We start from the raw sequence: 15,943 nt of genomic DNA, 5'->3' as shown, positions 1-15,943 counted from the left end.
GTGGGATGGTGCAAGTGGGCCTTGGTCTGTTAGTGCGTGAGATTTAATATTGTAGCCATGAAAGTATTATATAACCACCCCTGCACGCCTGGATGCCTGATCGATACGCATCGTAGATAGTGTAGGGCCGATATGTGTGAGATAAAATCATAAAATCCTGATGTATGAGGGTACTTTAACGATGTTGGTATTCGGTAAGATTCAGCGTCCATACTCATTTTTGGAAAGTCTCAAGCGGGCTCCTGATAGATGTATTGCATTTGCTCGGGTATCCTTTTTAACATAATAGGTCAGGAAATGAATGCTCAAAAAACGTTGTAGAGGGAAATGCTAGGAACACAATTTTTGACCCCGTAACTTTGTTTGGACTAGTTAGGAGGTGAACATATCAAAAGTCCCCGGCTGTAGCCCCGGTGCTGGGGGGTAGAGGGGGGAAAGAAGGTCTAATTTTTCGGTTTTTCACTTATATCTTGGAAACTTTGCGTCTTAGCGACATGACTACTAAGACAAACCAAAAGCTGATAAAATTTGTTACAAGTTTTATTCAGTCAAGTTAGTTCAGAAAATAAATATTTTGCGGTTTATTCGATTTTTGACAAAGTTGCGTTCGGCGCTCGAGGTCACAAACTTGGATTATTCATTGGGCCAACATCATAAACAAGCCTGCAAAAAATCAGAACTACCGGATTTGACGCAAAAGAGCCAGGTTACAAAATTCGACAAAGTTACTGGATTATTTCCCTCTATAACTTCTTATTGCTTGGCCTAATAAGTATTGTCACGGAAATGTGTAGGTGTATGAACGTGTCATGCTATAGTCAAACCGTAAAAAGTCTGCAGCGATTTTGATAGCCCACGCAGTGACGTTGACGTTGAGATGACGTTTACATAACACTTACACTGCGTGGGCTATCAAATCCGCTGCAGACTTTGTTTGGTGCGACTATATTCCAGTTAGTCTCAGTACAAAAAGTACTGAGGTTGACTAAAGTAGCATGACAAATACGAACATTTACGAGAAAATACGCGATGTTAAAGGATTATGCACTACATCTTCATAGTAAACTATTTTTCATCACACCAGCTGGTAAAAGCTCTAAAGATTGTTAAAAAATTGTTGAGAAAGTTGCATTTTATCCACATGTGAGGCAAAGTAATCAAATGCAAATTTTGAGTTGCTCAATGGTGGCTGGTCGAATTGACTTTAAAATGATGATTTTGAATAATAGGTATAAGTATATTTAAAAACATTCATTTTGAATCGATTTGCTTTGATTTTATTTGACATTTACAGTTACCTAGTATTTTCTTTGTGTTGGCGTGGTGAAAAATTGTGTGTTTCACTTGATGGCAGCATTTGTTTAACCTTCGTACCTTGAAACCCTCGCAACGCTCAAGATTAAAGTTTTCGAACCAATTCCATGGTGGTTCAATTTTGGAATCTTTTGCTTGCTCGGGTATCAACATCATCACGAGAGGATAAACAACAACTTTGCCCCCTTGTAAAACAATAGTACATTGTGCAACATGGGGCGTAAGTTGAATATTGCAAACGAGAGTAAATTAAATCGCGAAGGCTTGCCGGAGCGATTTATAGACTCGAGTTTGCAATATTATTACGCCCCGAGTTACACACAATGTTTTTCATCACACTTGCGATACAAAAATTAAGTATAAAGACAAAAAACTGTTAATTACGGCACTAGAAACATCATAACTCTCTAGGGAGAACGCTTTTTCTATAACTCCCGCTAAACCTGCGTGCAATTCCACATTTACTGAGCGAGTATGATGAAAATAACTATTTCCCTGCCGAGGCAACTGCTCGCTATGGCCGCATGCGATAGCATTACGCGCAGGATCGGTCATATTGGATTTGCCGGAAGGGTTTAATCGAATCTTTATTTATTTATTTATTTATTTCTTTATTTAACCAACTTACATTTACAGCAAATTGCCAAACATGAAAGTTATAGGTCACAGTACAAAAATATAAAATGATTAATTACATAAATAGCATTTTGTTAAATTATAAGATAAACACGTATACATTTCAGTTTATAGGTAGGTCAATTTAAATTTTAATATACTTACATTAATTTTGATACACATATTGAGCACATATTACACCTAACATGACATGCACAGGTAAAAAGTAATCTAATACTGTATTGTGGTAGGAGTGTTAATTGACTCCAAATAGCGAGCGGCTGTGGCCAGAAATCTCGACTCTGACTGCGAGAACAAGTCCAGTGTTGGGTCAAAGAGCAGAATATTGTTGATGTGGTTCAAGGCCACATACAGAGGAGAGTTGCTCAGATTTGTCGTGGCGTGCGGGACCAGGAATAGCGGCCGTTGGCGTGGACGGAGGGAACCTCTAATGTGTAGTGGTACTTTAAACGATACAAATTGTAATAAGGAAGGGTTAGACAATGTGCCTCGTATCAGTTTAAAGAAATATTTTACCATAGCAAGTCGTCTACGCATTTCAAGGCTTTGGTATGATACCATTCCTAGTACAAACAGTGTTGGGTACATGTAAGGGTAGAAGCCATGAATTTTATAATAGAGGTAACGGACAAATGATTTTTGAACTCTTTCAATTAAGGTAACATGTTTTTGATAATGTGGATTCCATATGATGCAGTTACTCTCAAGCACACTACGGACATAGGCGTTATAAAGTAATGAAATGACATGGTGCCTATTAAAAAGTTTGGACTGCCTTAAGACGAACCCAAGAGACTTACGCGCTTTGTTACAGATTTGCACTATGTTTTGATCGAATTTTAGTTGGGTATCGAAGCACGTGCCGAGGTCTCGCATAGTTTGTACATTTTGGAGGACCTCGCCATTCAGCGTGTATAACCGTGAGGCCGGTATGGTTGTCTTCGAATATGACATGCTTGCACATTTAGCGGTATTTAGGTGTAGACTATTATTTAAACCCCACCGATGAACGGCATCTATGTCCGACTGGAGTTTACTAGCATCGGTCGTATCCTGGATTGATTTTGCCAGTTTGACATCATCCGCAAACATCAGTACGGTAGAATGCTTAACAATTTCGGGCAGGTCATTAATTATGATTAAAAATAAGAGGGGACCAAGGCTGCTACCCTGACCTATACCTGACGTTACTGGATACGCCGTAGAATGGGCTTTATTGTAAATTACATATTGCGTACGGCCAGAAAAATAGTCAGCAAAAAATTCTAACAACATTCTCGAGAAACCTGCTTCCGCCATTTTTCGCAATAGGTTATCACAGTTGATCCGGTCAAATGCCTTTTGAAAGTCCAGGTAAACCACATCAGTTTGCTTTCTTTCCTCTATATTGTGAGCTATCAATGTTACGAGATCTATCGCGATCTCATTTGCCTGAAATGATTAACCTTTTAAATAGCATTATTCACCGAGCGTACTCGTGTCGCCGGCGGTGCGAAATAACATGAAGTTTTGTTTTATTTATCAGACTGCGGCTAAATGAGCCCGATTTTATATCAGTCTACGGCGGTTGAAAGGTTAAAGCACTGATATTTAATGGTTTTCAGTTAGTGTTTTAGTCTTAGCGGATATTTTGCTATAATAATGCTCGAAGGGTACACTCACCTGCGCTCGCGGTATTCCTTAGGGATCGCCCTAAGGAACGGGTATCGACCCGTTTGACCGCTTGCAGGTTAGTAAGGATTAAGGCAATTTTTTCTAAACTGATGAACACCACGAGCGCAGGCGCGTGTACATTGTGCTAAGTTGGTCATTATACACGAGGCGATATTGTGCGATTTTTTTTTCAAACTACATATTTTCATTAGTTAAAGTTACCAACTTATCTATTTGTATATCTGGGAACAATCTTACATCATCCTAGGCAAAGCTATGCGTACTAGACGACGACAGTCATACTTATATGAATAGATAAATACATACTTAGATACATTGAAAACATCCATAAAGAACTTAGGAACAAGTATTCGCATATCATAAACACATAAATAAATTCCCTGACCGGGATTCCAATTAACCCGGGACCTCCTACTTCATAGACAAGGTCACTACCTACTAGGCCGTTACGTTACATTATAATTAATATAACATTATAAATAACAGGATGCCGACTCCATCAAGTCAAGCCTGTATTTGTTCATAAATATCCTACATATACCTATTCTTCTGAAAGTAACGTTAATGAAATAAAATTATACTCCGAAGAGCTTTTATTGTTCTTCACTTGAAGTTACTTCGCAAATTGGCTGCGCTTGTGTTACGCGTACAGTCGAACGTAATTGAAATTATTCTGTATTACTTTTAAGAGGAAATGGGGCGACGTCACGTGGCTTCTTCTACGTTTCCTCAAAAAGGAAACGCACATAATACATAAAGACAGAGGTAGGCAACAGGAGGACATATCGCTAAAGAGCGATATCTTCCAGAAAACCTTGAGCTCCTGGTTGGTGGTGGTCCTAGATAAGGTTTTACGTACTGGTGCTCGACGCGGTCCAAGTTCACTGAGAGAAAAGTACAACAAAAATACACTCAGAATCACAAAAAAAAACTTAATCCGAGGACAAGGAGAGTTATACATAATAGGGACAAATTGACTTTTGCAATTTCTATTAGTTCTTGCAATTTCTATTATCTGTTTGTTGAAATTATATTTGGGATTACTGACCTGTTTGTAGAAATAAATAAACTTTACAGAAATAGTGAAACGTCCATAATTATTACTAAAACTTCATTTTGTCCCCCAGTACCTACAGAACTGTTTTTTAATTCCTGGTGATGATTTTTCTCTTAGTGTACATGTCATCTTGAAACTTAAGTCATTGTCAATAGAGGTGACAGCAGGGTGTCATCTATTGGGCATTAGCATGTCGAGCACTAGCACGTTTACCTTATTAAAGTTATAAGAAAATATTTTTAAGTTAAGTGTGGGTACCATACCATATAATATAGAGACACGTTCTCATTTTAAAACGACTAAGAGTGGTTTCGCACTACGTCCGATCCGAATCCGATCCGAACCCGTGAAAATATAAACCCATAGAAATAGTTCTACGGCTACTACGGACCATATTTTCACGGGTTCGGATTGGATTCGGATAGGACGTACTGCGAAACCGCTCTAACTAGATTGCTCTTAAACTTTGTACCTACTTGTAATAGGATAAGGTAGGTATATTATATGCACCTAATTAGTTTATGTAGGTTCAGATGAGCTTTAGATACCATAGTTAAAATAAAATACAGTGAATTGACCATCTCGGACAAAGAAAAGCCAGTAGAGGGTCCGAAATGTAGGCATTTATAAATTCATTATATTATTATGAAACATAATCCGTTAACATATTTTTTTAATATATAAGTAGGTAATAACAAACACAAAATTTATTCAATTTTACATATGTATTATGTATGTATAAAACTTAAGAAACTAAAACCCGTTCTGAGCCATGCCGGGTCCAAAGGTCCCCATCACACTAGCAGCGTTACCCCGCTGTATGGCGATGGAGACCTGTTGGACAAGCCATGACTCAGAACGGGGATCATTCCCCTTTTCTCTGAAGCGCTTTCCAAGCTCCCTGAAAAGCTCTCGTGCCTGCCGTCCCCAGGGCCCAGCTGTCTCGACCAGTAGGTAATTAAAATTAAAGATTGACTGCCAAAAACAGATCCTCGTGTAGAATCTATTTTTGGCACAAAGTATAGCCTATCTAACCTAACTCTGCTGTCAAAATGACTAACAGAATTTAGAGTAAGGCAAGCTAATACCGAAATTCTTGGTAAACTGTTGGCATTCCACATTCAAAATCACGGAGGCCAATTCAAACTTACCTACATTTTGACATCAAAATGATTTATAATCTAACACCCTTTTTCTGTTAATTATCTATTATAATGATATTTAAGGTACTTTCCGTTGATGTCCCATAGTCTTGGGACGCCAATCTTAGCATGTACAGTCAGCTATACTTATATTTGATAAAGAAAATACTTATATTGGATACAATATTAAAACTAAAGTTAAAACTAGAAATAAAATAAAAATACAAACTTAAAATATACTTACCTACAAAAAACCAAACTATAAAAAGAACTATATATATATATATATATATATATAATAATATATATATTATATAATGATTATTTCACGATCCTTATCATTATCACCTTAATTACCTCCTCCCAGTTGAATGAGTGAGAAGACAGATAATGTGGTACCAAAGAGTATAGATATAAGTATCTATACTAGTAGGTACTTAAAATCGGCCCCCGTGTTCGTGTTTTTTTTACCGAGCGAAAATTGTTAAATCTAGTGTGGAATCGATAAAGTTAGCAGAGAAAGGCCTCAAGATTGCACTTTATATTTTTCTCAACCGTCTTATGATCTAAAAAAGCGCTACATATTTAAAAACTCTACTGGCTTCATTGCACTTTTGCGGATATTTCAGCCAAACGAGTCCGACTTGAACTAGCAGTGTTGCCAACTCGGATTTTGAAAAAATGCTAGACTAATGTCTAATTATGCCAAAGATTTTTGAAACACCTATGCTAAAAAAATGCTAAAATATCACTTGAAATTAGACACTTAAAACACATACATTTTTCAAATTTATCGCCTTTTTCTACTGACAAGATCTGCTTGACCAACTTTATATAGTCCGTTGACGTCCATCCGTCCACAAAAGTCAAAATTCATATGAAAATATGAACCACATAAGGCAATGGCGCATATTGTTGCTGCCAAGTTGGTGCAAACTTGGCTTAGACTAAATTATGCTAAAAAATATGCCAGATGCTAAATGGAAAATTTTGGTGCCAAAGCGAGTGAAAATATGCCAGATCTGGCATCATTTATGCCAAGTTGGCAACACTGTGAACTAGGCGTGGCTCACTCCGCGATTTCATCGCGTCGCTACAAGTACATGCGGCGTACACCAATTTTGGTGTCTAACAGCAGCAGTTGTTTCGCACCGCCGCTACGGAAGGGACGCCTGCTCGCGCTTGCGCCACCTTGCGGTCATATCTGTCTCATACGCGTTTTGTTAGAGGAACCTACATATGAACCTAGTACTGTTATTTATTCTGCGCCGGAGCAGGTGATGCATGACAGCTGAGGACAGCTACTCGCATACGAGTACGCATACATGAGTTTGCCGCTGCCAAGCTGTGCCATCTTAAATATGAACTGTAACTCCAGTGTATAAAGCCCCATTTTACACGGCGCGAGAACTTGCATACAATATTCGATGCATTGATAACTACAGAGTATAATGAATTCAGTAGATCGACCAAATACAGCAATGTAACGAAAACCGCATGCAAGTTCTTGAACTGTCTAAATGGGGCTTTAGTTTTAGATTCCTTTGACATCTAACATATAGGTAACATTGATATTTATGTTATAGCGATCGGGTCTGACCTCGCCTCGGTCGGTGTAAATACTAAAATCTTGCGGAATATCTTAGCCTAGGGGCGCCAGGTTAAAAGGTACCTTAAGAAGAAAAAAATGGCGTTCAAAGCTTCCTATATTCGAAGGTCAAATCGATTTCCTCTTGAGCGAATATTATGTAATCGTGTAGCCAAATTAGTCTTGTTTGAAACTAATTATTTATGAAACAAAAAACCTTTTATGAATAACAGAAAAACGCTTCCATTTCGCTCCGCTGTACAAATAAAAGTTCTGTCTTCATATCGGTTATGTAAAAGCCAGCGACCATTCTTACGAGTAGCAAATATATTTTTCACCACACCAGCTAGGAAAGGCTGACTTTGCACTTCAAAAACTGATAGCAAAGTTGCATTTTATTCACATGTGAGGCAAAGTAATCAGATGCAAATGTAGAGATGTTTTCTTATGTTTGCTGGTAGAATTGACTTTTAAATGATGATTTTGGATGATAAATATTTAATAACATTCATTTGGATTTGATTTGGTTTCATTTAATATGATATTTTACGTTTAATATTTGCTTCGGGTTGGTGTGGTGAAAAATTTTGTGTTTCACTCGGGGGCAAATTTTGTTTAACCGTCGTGCTTTGGAACCCCCGCAACGCTCAAGATTCCATTTTTCGAACCACTCGCTACGTTCACGGTTCAATTTTGGAATCTTTCGCCTGCTCGGGTATCAATATTAGCACGAGCGGTTAAACAACAACTTGTAAAACAAATACTTAACTATTAAAATACTCACTTATAACTGTAAAGTTAAGCCTCATGTTCCTCGTAGGCGAGTTCTTGAAGTCCACCCTGCAGCGGTACATTCCAGCGTCCGAGGCCGCCACGGCCTCAACCAGGAGTACGGCCGTCGAGGCCGCACGGAAGTACGCGCGGGACCCAAAGCCGGCGGGCGAGGACCAGAGCTTGGGCTGCGAGGCCAGGCGACCGCGCACGTCGTAGCTGGGGACAAAAGAACGAATTAAACAGACTGCCGTATTCGAACTTCAAGATATTCACAAGAGACGACACGTACTAGATCCATTTTAGATACGTAATAGTTTAGATATCAACTAGTTCTCTTTTGCAGCGCAATTCGGGCAACTAATATCACTTTTACGTTAGACAGAGTAAGATATCTATTAGATGTGAATTGGATCTCTAAGTCGTTCAAGAGTATCTCCAGAATCGCGCAAATGTCAAATTTGACAGGTTAGATCTTAAACATATCGTTATCGTATCTTGGTGATGTCTAAAAGATATCTAATACATGTCTATTTCAAAATCCGAATCGGGCCCAGAGAAGTGTATAAGAATGCACCTGAAGTGAGATGATCTTGTTCAAACTTGTTTGAGAGAACGGCTCACTTTATATTTCGTCAAACTTACCTACTTTGATATAGGTACAGCAGCTAACTACCAACTGAATGTTAAGAGGATAGTCGACGACCGCTTCACCATACAAACGTAGTCCCCATTTTCCTCTCTGGATAATTGACATTAAGAAAAATATTTTTACACAATTTTTCGTGTATTAGATACAGCTATGCCTTTCGTTTGACTTTCTTAAATGTTATGAATATTATATGAAGCGATACAGATCCACACAAATTAATAAATGTTATGTTTTATAATAATTGAAATTCGAAAATAAAATCAAACAAACAAAGGTGCATACCTATATGATAGCTGCTGTGACGTATCCTGCTCTTGTAAAGAGGTTTTATACTGTGTTTTATATTCATAATTTTATATTTGGATTTAGAACCCTGTCGCTTTACAAGAATTGGAATTATACGTTACCATAGCAGTCTAACAAACAGCCTCGTCTTAACAAGACCCTATGTCGTGTAATTTTCTCCTGTAAATAAAATTGTGTTTCGTTTTAAAAGGTGTTTCCGTTATCAGCGCGACCATAACATCTGGCGACCGTGCATAATAATTAATATGGAAGCGTGGAAACGAAAACGGACCCAATACAGACGGGAATTCACAATACTCGCAGACAAGGCGGCGAAGGCGGTAGAGAGCAAGGACCCTGCCTCACCGCAGATTTTCGACCTCTTGTCCGATGCGGCATCGACATTGTTCGAAGCGGAAGCCGCATTGAGGGATTTATGGGTTGAGGAAAAAGAATTTGATGAGGAACTGTATCAAGCAGACCAGGAAAAGGCGATGCAATACAAGATACGTTGGCATCAAATAAAAGCCCTCTTTCCAAAATCTCTTCCTCGCATCAGTAGTGCGTCGTCGCTACATTCAGCGCAATCTACAGACCTGGAGCCTGGCAAACAGCGAAGACTCAAGTTGCCTAAGTTAGAGCTAGTCAAGTTCGACGGGAACGTCAAGTCATGGCTGTCATTTTGGGGCCAATTCAAGAAAATACACGAAGATACACTCATGGATAATACAGATAAGTACCAGTATCTTCTACAATCAATGACTCCTAACAGCAGTGCACGCCAGCTTGTAGAAAGCTATCCGCCTTGCGCGGAAAACTACAGCAAGGCAATAGAGGCATTGAAGGCTAGATTCGCTAGAGACGACATCCTGATAGAAACGTACGTAAGAGGACTACTTACTATGATGCAACAAAGAGGAGAACAGAAACAATTATCGAATTTATACGATAACCTGCAAACGCACCTGCAAGCATTGGAGACATTAGGCGTAACAAAAGACAAATTCGCCTCAATGCTATTCCCTATGATAGAGTCGGCACTACCTGAAAGTGTACTTCGTGCGTGGCACCGCAGTCGATCTGACTCCAGGGACCTAGCCAACCTGATGCAGTTCCTGAGACAAGAGGTGGAATCAGAGGAAAGGATCAAGCTAGCCAGAACTAAAATAGAAGAGGCTACCCTGGCAGAGCCAAAGCCACCCACCGCTTGTTTTGTGCAGTTGACAGAAGCCAATAAGCGTAAGAAAGAAGCTTCAGGGAGACAAGGCGAGACATCTACGTCGTGCATATGGTGTAGCAAGGATAACCACTTTGCCGTCGAGTGCTACAAAGCGGCCAAAATGACAGTGAGTGATCGTATTGAATTCATCAAAGATAAGAAAGCCTGTTTAATTTGCTTGAAAGGCAACCATATTGCAAAGAAATGCAAGTCTTTCCCAAAATGTCTTTTCTGCAAAAAGCGTCATTTTACAATTATGTGCGCAGACATTCCAGCGGAGCAAAGCAGCAACAATAACCAGTCGGAGACATCCAACAACATGGCGTGTTTACAAGAATCGGCAAGTACAACTATACTGCAAACCGTGATGGTGAAACTTGTGCACGACAAGAAGGAGGTCTGTGTAAGAGCATTTATTGACAATGGTTCACAAAGGTCTCACATAAGGAAAGACCTAGTACAGAAGCTCGGATTAAAATCTACCAGAAAAGAGGCAATTACAAACTGTTTGTTCGGCGGGTTCGTAACGAAAAAAGAAGTCTACGACGTGTTTGACATATGCGTCAAAAATGTCGAAAACAACTTTTCTATGAATTTATCTGTTGTACAACAATCAAATATTTGTAATCTTTTACCTAAAATAAGATCTTCAGTATTATTAGAGCAACTACGTCAACAAAATATAAATTTGAACGACTCAATGACCGATTCTCCTGACGAGGTAGGTTTACTGATTGGTGCTGACTATTCCGGTTTATTACTTACAGGCGACATAATACAGTTAGAAAATAACTTGACTGCTATAAAGACGAAATTTGGGTGGACCATTCAAGGTCCAATAACAGGGGTTTACAGTTCCATGACAAACTCGACGACGACCTTCCATTGCTTAACAAAGGTTGATCTTTCAGATTTATGGTCTTTGGAGGCGATAGGTATCAACGATCCCGCGGTACAAGCAACCAAGGTAGCGATGAAGAAGTCCTCAGATCCTTCGAAGAGAACATCAAGATCAACGAAGAAGGCCGTTACGAGGGACGAGTACATAAGTTCACTCATACAAAAGCGTGAGCGGAATGGACCTGTACAACTTCAGCCTGGAGACGTCGTCTTGGTGGAGACTGAAGACAAGTATGTGGCATGGCCACTGGCCATAATTGAAGAGGTTTACCCTGGTGCTGATGGCGTTAGTAGAGTGGTTCATGTTAGAACTGCAGCCGGAACAAAGGTAAGACCTGTTCAACGCATTTTTCCACTGGAGTTAAACTCGGATGACAGACTTGACTCGTCTTTTAGGCTAGTTGATACTGACTCTACTGAACAAAAAATACAAACTGAGACAAATGAGAGCAATGAGCGTAATGTGACCAATGAGGTACGATCAACACGAGCCAGAAGGTTGCCACAACACCTGTTTGATTATATCTTGGACTAATAGGAGTAGCTTAACCTTCCGGTTCTTCCCGCTCGGGAGTGTGACGTATCCTGCTCTTGTAAAGAGGTTTTATACTGTGTTTTATATTCATAATTTTATATTTGGATTTAGAACCCTGTCGCTTTACAAGAATTGGAATTATACGTTACCATAGCAGTCTAACAAACAGCCTCGTCTTAACAAGACCCTATGTCGTGTAATTTTCTCCTGTAAATAAAATTGTGTTTCGTTTTAAAAGGTGTTTCCGTTATCAGCGCGACCATAACAGCTGCCGTGAACATTAGCTCTACTATGAGTTCCGTGTATGACAGTGAGAAGTGAAGATAGTGAGAAAGTTAAGGAAAATGTATGGAGTAATTGTACAGTGCCTCTACCGGTCACGTAAAGAACTAAAAATTTCAATTTGTACCATGAGTTACAAACGTTTTTACGCGAGTTTTCCATACTTGCCTAACTTCACACCTAAAACGCTCTCTTTCTAATTATATAATGAAAACTGAGCCAGAATTATTCTGCGTAAATACTTTACGCGAGTAAACGTGACAGATGTTATGGAAAAATACGTGCGTTTCCAACGTGACATTTCTGTCAACTTGTAAACACAACAAATACGCAGATTTTTCACGAATATCAATGCAATTTTCAACGTAATATGTATAAATTTATAACAGTATGTGAACTTCAAGCAAAACTTTAAGGGATAAATCAATTAATAGTTCGATAAAAGGCTGATTTAGTACAAAGGTAATGAGTTATACTTGACATCATATTTTCCTATTTCTACTGCTACATTTGCGAAAATCACATTGCTTACGAGCAGTTTTTGGTTTTAGGCAAGAAGCTGATTGAAAACAACATTTCCATGAAAACCCGGATTGCATCATGTATGCATGCGTATGCATGTAGAAGTTACATATGTATTAAGAATTAAGGCTCAATACAAGGAGCGGTACATAGACATGTTGCTGTTTTTGTTGCTGGGTGCACATAACACATAGTAAGAATAAGACATACCGCAAGACCTATTATAATATTTACACAAGAATTGCTACGTATTTTATTAAGAATTATTATCTTATATAAAATAAAACATACAAATGTTCTGTGGGTTTATTTATTTTTCTTTACTAAGTAAGTATTATTTTATTTTCCGTTGTTCAAATTATTGTGTTTGGTACCTAGGTAATCGTTTTTCATGTCAACTTGGTAACAGGAAATATAAAACTTTCTTCAAAAACTTTTGCTGGTGGTTCTGAATCTGAAAATTTAAATAAGATTTAAACACATTTATTGCCAAAAACCCGCTGCGTGGGTTCATTTTGTATTGGAAATGGGGCGCTTGGCACTGAAATATACTCGAGATCATATAGGTACTATAAAATTAAAATCGCTATTAAGGTCATACGGTCTGATATAGGGTCTGTGCGGAAAGAGAAGAGTCGTAGGTATAATGTATGGGCTCCCCTAAATTTCACGACTTTTCTCTTTCCGGACACTCTATTAGATAATGTTACTTAGCAGTAGGAGACGGCCGCTGTCATGATGCGGACTGAAGCGGACCATTATAATACATACCTATTTTAATATTTTAAGATTTCTTCTCATGTGTGTATTATTTTCATCATAGGTAATAAATATGTAGCCAAAAGTAGCCTGTATAATCGCGCCGTATACTTTGCTTCCTATTTTTTAACACGCAATGTCATAATTTTAACTCGATTATTAATGATGTTTACGTAATTATCATATTTTGCAATTTTTGTCTTGAATACAATTATATTTTAATTTATACACTGTTTACTAATATTGATGTGTTTATTATTTTCGTAACTATGGCAACGTCAAATCTTTAAAAAATTGTAGAATGAAGGTTGAGTCAGTAACAAAGGGACAAAACTGGTCTTAGAGCATTTAATAACTGGAGTGGCCATTGAGTGCTTACTGTTAGGATTTAGGATTAGGGTTCCAAGCAGGAAAGAAAAGCTTGTTTTAACACCATATAGGTAATGTTTATTAATCTCAAGCAAGACTACATAGTAATGGCGTCTCATACGAGAAGAAAGAACACCTACATTTGTTTTATATTGACAACCGAATAAATCAAATATCATAGTCGTAGTAGTATCGAAGGTATACTCTTTATTTTTTTGTTGACATTATTACTTACCCCTCTGCCGAAAAACTTGCACAATTGTGCAAACTTTTGTATGGACCGACATGGCTATTTGTACGATACGTACAAATCATGTAGAAATAGCAATACATTTGACGTCCCCTCCCCCGCAAAAATCGGCGGACTGTTTTGTAAAGAAAATGACAGCGATGACATCTCCCTTCTAAATGCTCTTAGTGGATGGTAGAGGTAAGGAATACAATCTCCGTGTAATTAATAATGAAAAAGTGTCCGTCAAAAACCTTAAGAGGGAAGTATACGTAGGTAATCGTCCATACAAAAAGAGAAAACGTTTTTCCACTTGTATATAAATACGAGTATCTTCCATTCTCCATGATTTTTAGTACGGTATTGATACAACATACAATGAGAAACTAGGTTTATGGGTTTTCCTTTTTTCGCTACTCTGGAGAGATTTAGAAAAATTATAATAGCTGACAGCGTGCCCAGTTTTTGCAAATATTCTCCCTTAAAGGAGTTTTCTCATAAAGTCATAAAGGATTCTCCTTACCTCTAACCTCTATATTCACGGCTACCATCAGTATATGTAACATTACTTTCTGTGCATCTCACTTGCACTAATATGCGAGAGCGAGATGCATAGATAGTAAATTACGTAGACGTGAGAAAATGTGTCAATTTTGTTAGTTAGTTCCTTAGGTGAATCCTAGAGGCGCTGTATAAAACTCCGATAACTCTTGCTCTGTTTTTTAGTATACTTAGAAAGGGACAGCATCGTTTGGAGTGGAGTGAAGTTAGGTACATAAGACCGTAAAGAAACGTAAAACGTGACTCACGGCACGTTTATTCACTGAAAGTAAGTGAAAAATACTCTGCCAACTGATAGTAGAGCTACATATGTCAAATTGTGTAAAAATATTTTCTTTAATGTTAATATCCAGAGAGGAAAATTGTGACTACATTTGTAAGGGAAAGCGTTTTAGCGCGATCTCCTTTCGTCTTAATTAAATGGACTGCCGCAGCGAACGTGTTAACTTTGTACGACGAACCATCTGTTAATGAAATCACAATATTTGAAATAAAGGAAAAATGGAACGTTTTTCCACCTCGGGCGAGCTTCGAGCTCGTGACTCTATAAAGGTGACAGTTCATTTCCAACGACAGCAGCACTACCATTCATTTTACTATGGAAATTGAGAATAAAGCCGACGCGTTCGTACTAGTAGTGCAGCGGCGGCACAGAATAAATAATAGTACTAGGTACAGAAGACTAGTGAGTCTTCTGATCCTTGTCGTGTGTTGTCTGTCCACGATCAGGACAGATATGGCCGCTAGGAGGCGCCACGCGTGGCTTATGGCTTTCCCCAAAATTGGTGTGGAACGAATGTAGTTTTAGCTACCTGTAGCAAAGCGACGAAATCGCGGAGTGAGCGAAGCCTGGCTGCGGTCAGAAATGGAATGCTACCCTAAGTAATCACAGTTGATCTCGTACCTCGGTAGAGGGGAAATAGTGCAAAAGGCGACTCCCTTCGGTGTTGCTCGAAAGTACCAATTTATAATAAATAAATAAAACAAAAGTAAAATACTTTTTGACATCTCGAAAACTTATTAATATTTGAATAAATATCTTTCAAGCAGATGTGACAGCCGATATTACTTCTTTTTGTCTCAGACGGCAGAAAACCTCAAATATTTATTACGAGAGTTCATTTAGGGAACGAACTTTTGCTGAATTCACACGCAATTCGTATTTCATGCCAATATTAATAAAAAGAGATTTGATTAGGTTATTAATATTGAAAAGTTTAGGACCCGATTCGGATTATGAAATAGACATCTATTAGACATCTTTTAGACATCACCAAGATACGATAATGATATGTTTAAGATCTAACCTGTCAAATTTGACATTTGCACGATGCTGGAGATACTCTTGAACGATTTCCATAGGATATATTATGACTAAGACTATGAGATCTAATTCACATCTAATAGACATCTTACTCTATTTAACGTAAAAGTGACATTAGTTGCCC

General features: G+C 38.3%; 1 protein-coding gene across 1 annotated transcript in view; it reads right to left on the bottom strand.

Annotated features, from left to right (window-relative positions):
- The window catches only part of LOC134673571 (nephrin-like), a 220,784-nt gene that overhangs the window by 102,882 nt on the left and 101,959 nt on the right, over positions 1-15,943 (bottom strand). The window contains exon 3 of the mRNA XM_063531569.1: positions 8,196-8,401. Within this exon, the coding sequence (XP_063387639.1) occupies positions 8,196-8,401 (206 nt within the window). The remainder of the gene's footprint in view (positions 1-8,195; positions 8,402-15,943) is intronic.

Source organism: Cydia fagiglandana, chromosome 18 (assembly GCF_963556715.1).
Source record: "Cydia fagiglandana chromosome 18, ilCydFagi1.1, whole genome shotgun sequence".
Taxonomy (NCBI): domain Eukaryota; kingdom Metazoa; phylum Arthropoda; class Insecta; order Lepidoptera; family Tortricidae; genus Cydia; species Cydia fagiglandana.
The sequence above is the reverse complement of the archived record's forward strand: the minus strand, read 5'-3'. Positions and strand labels throughout refer to the sequence as shown.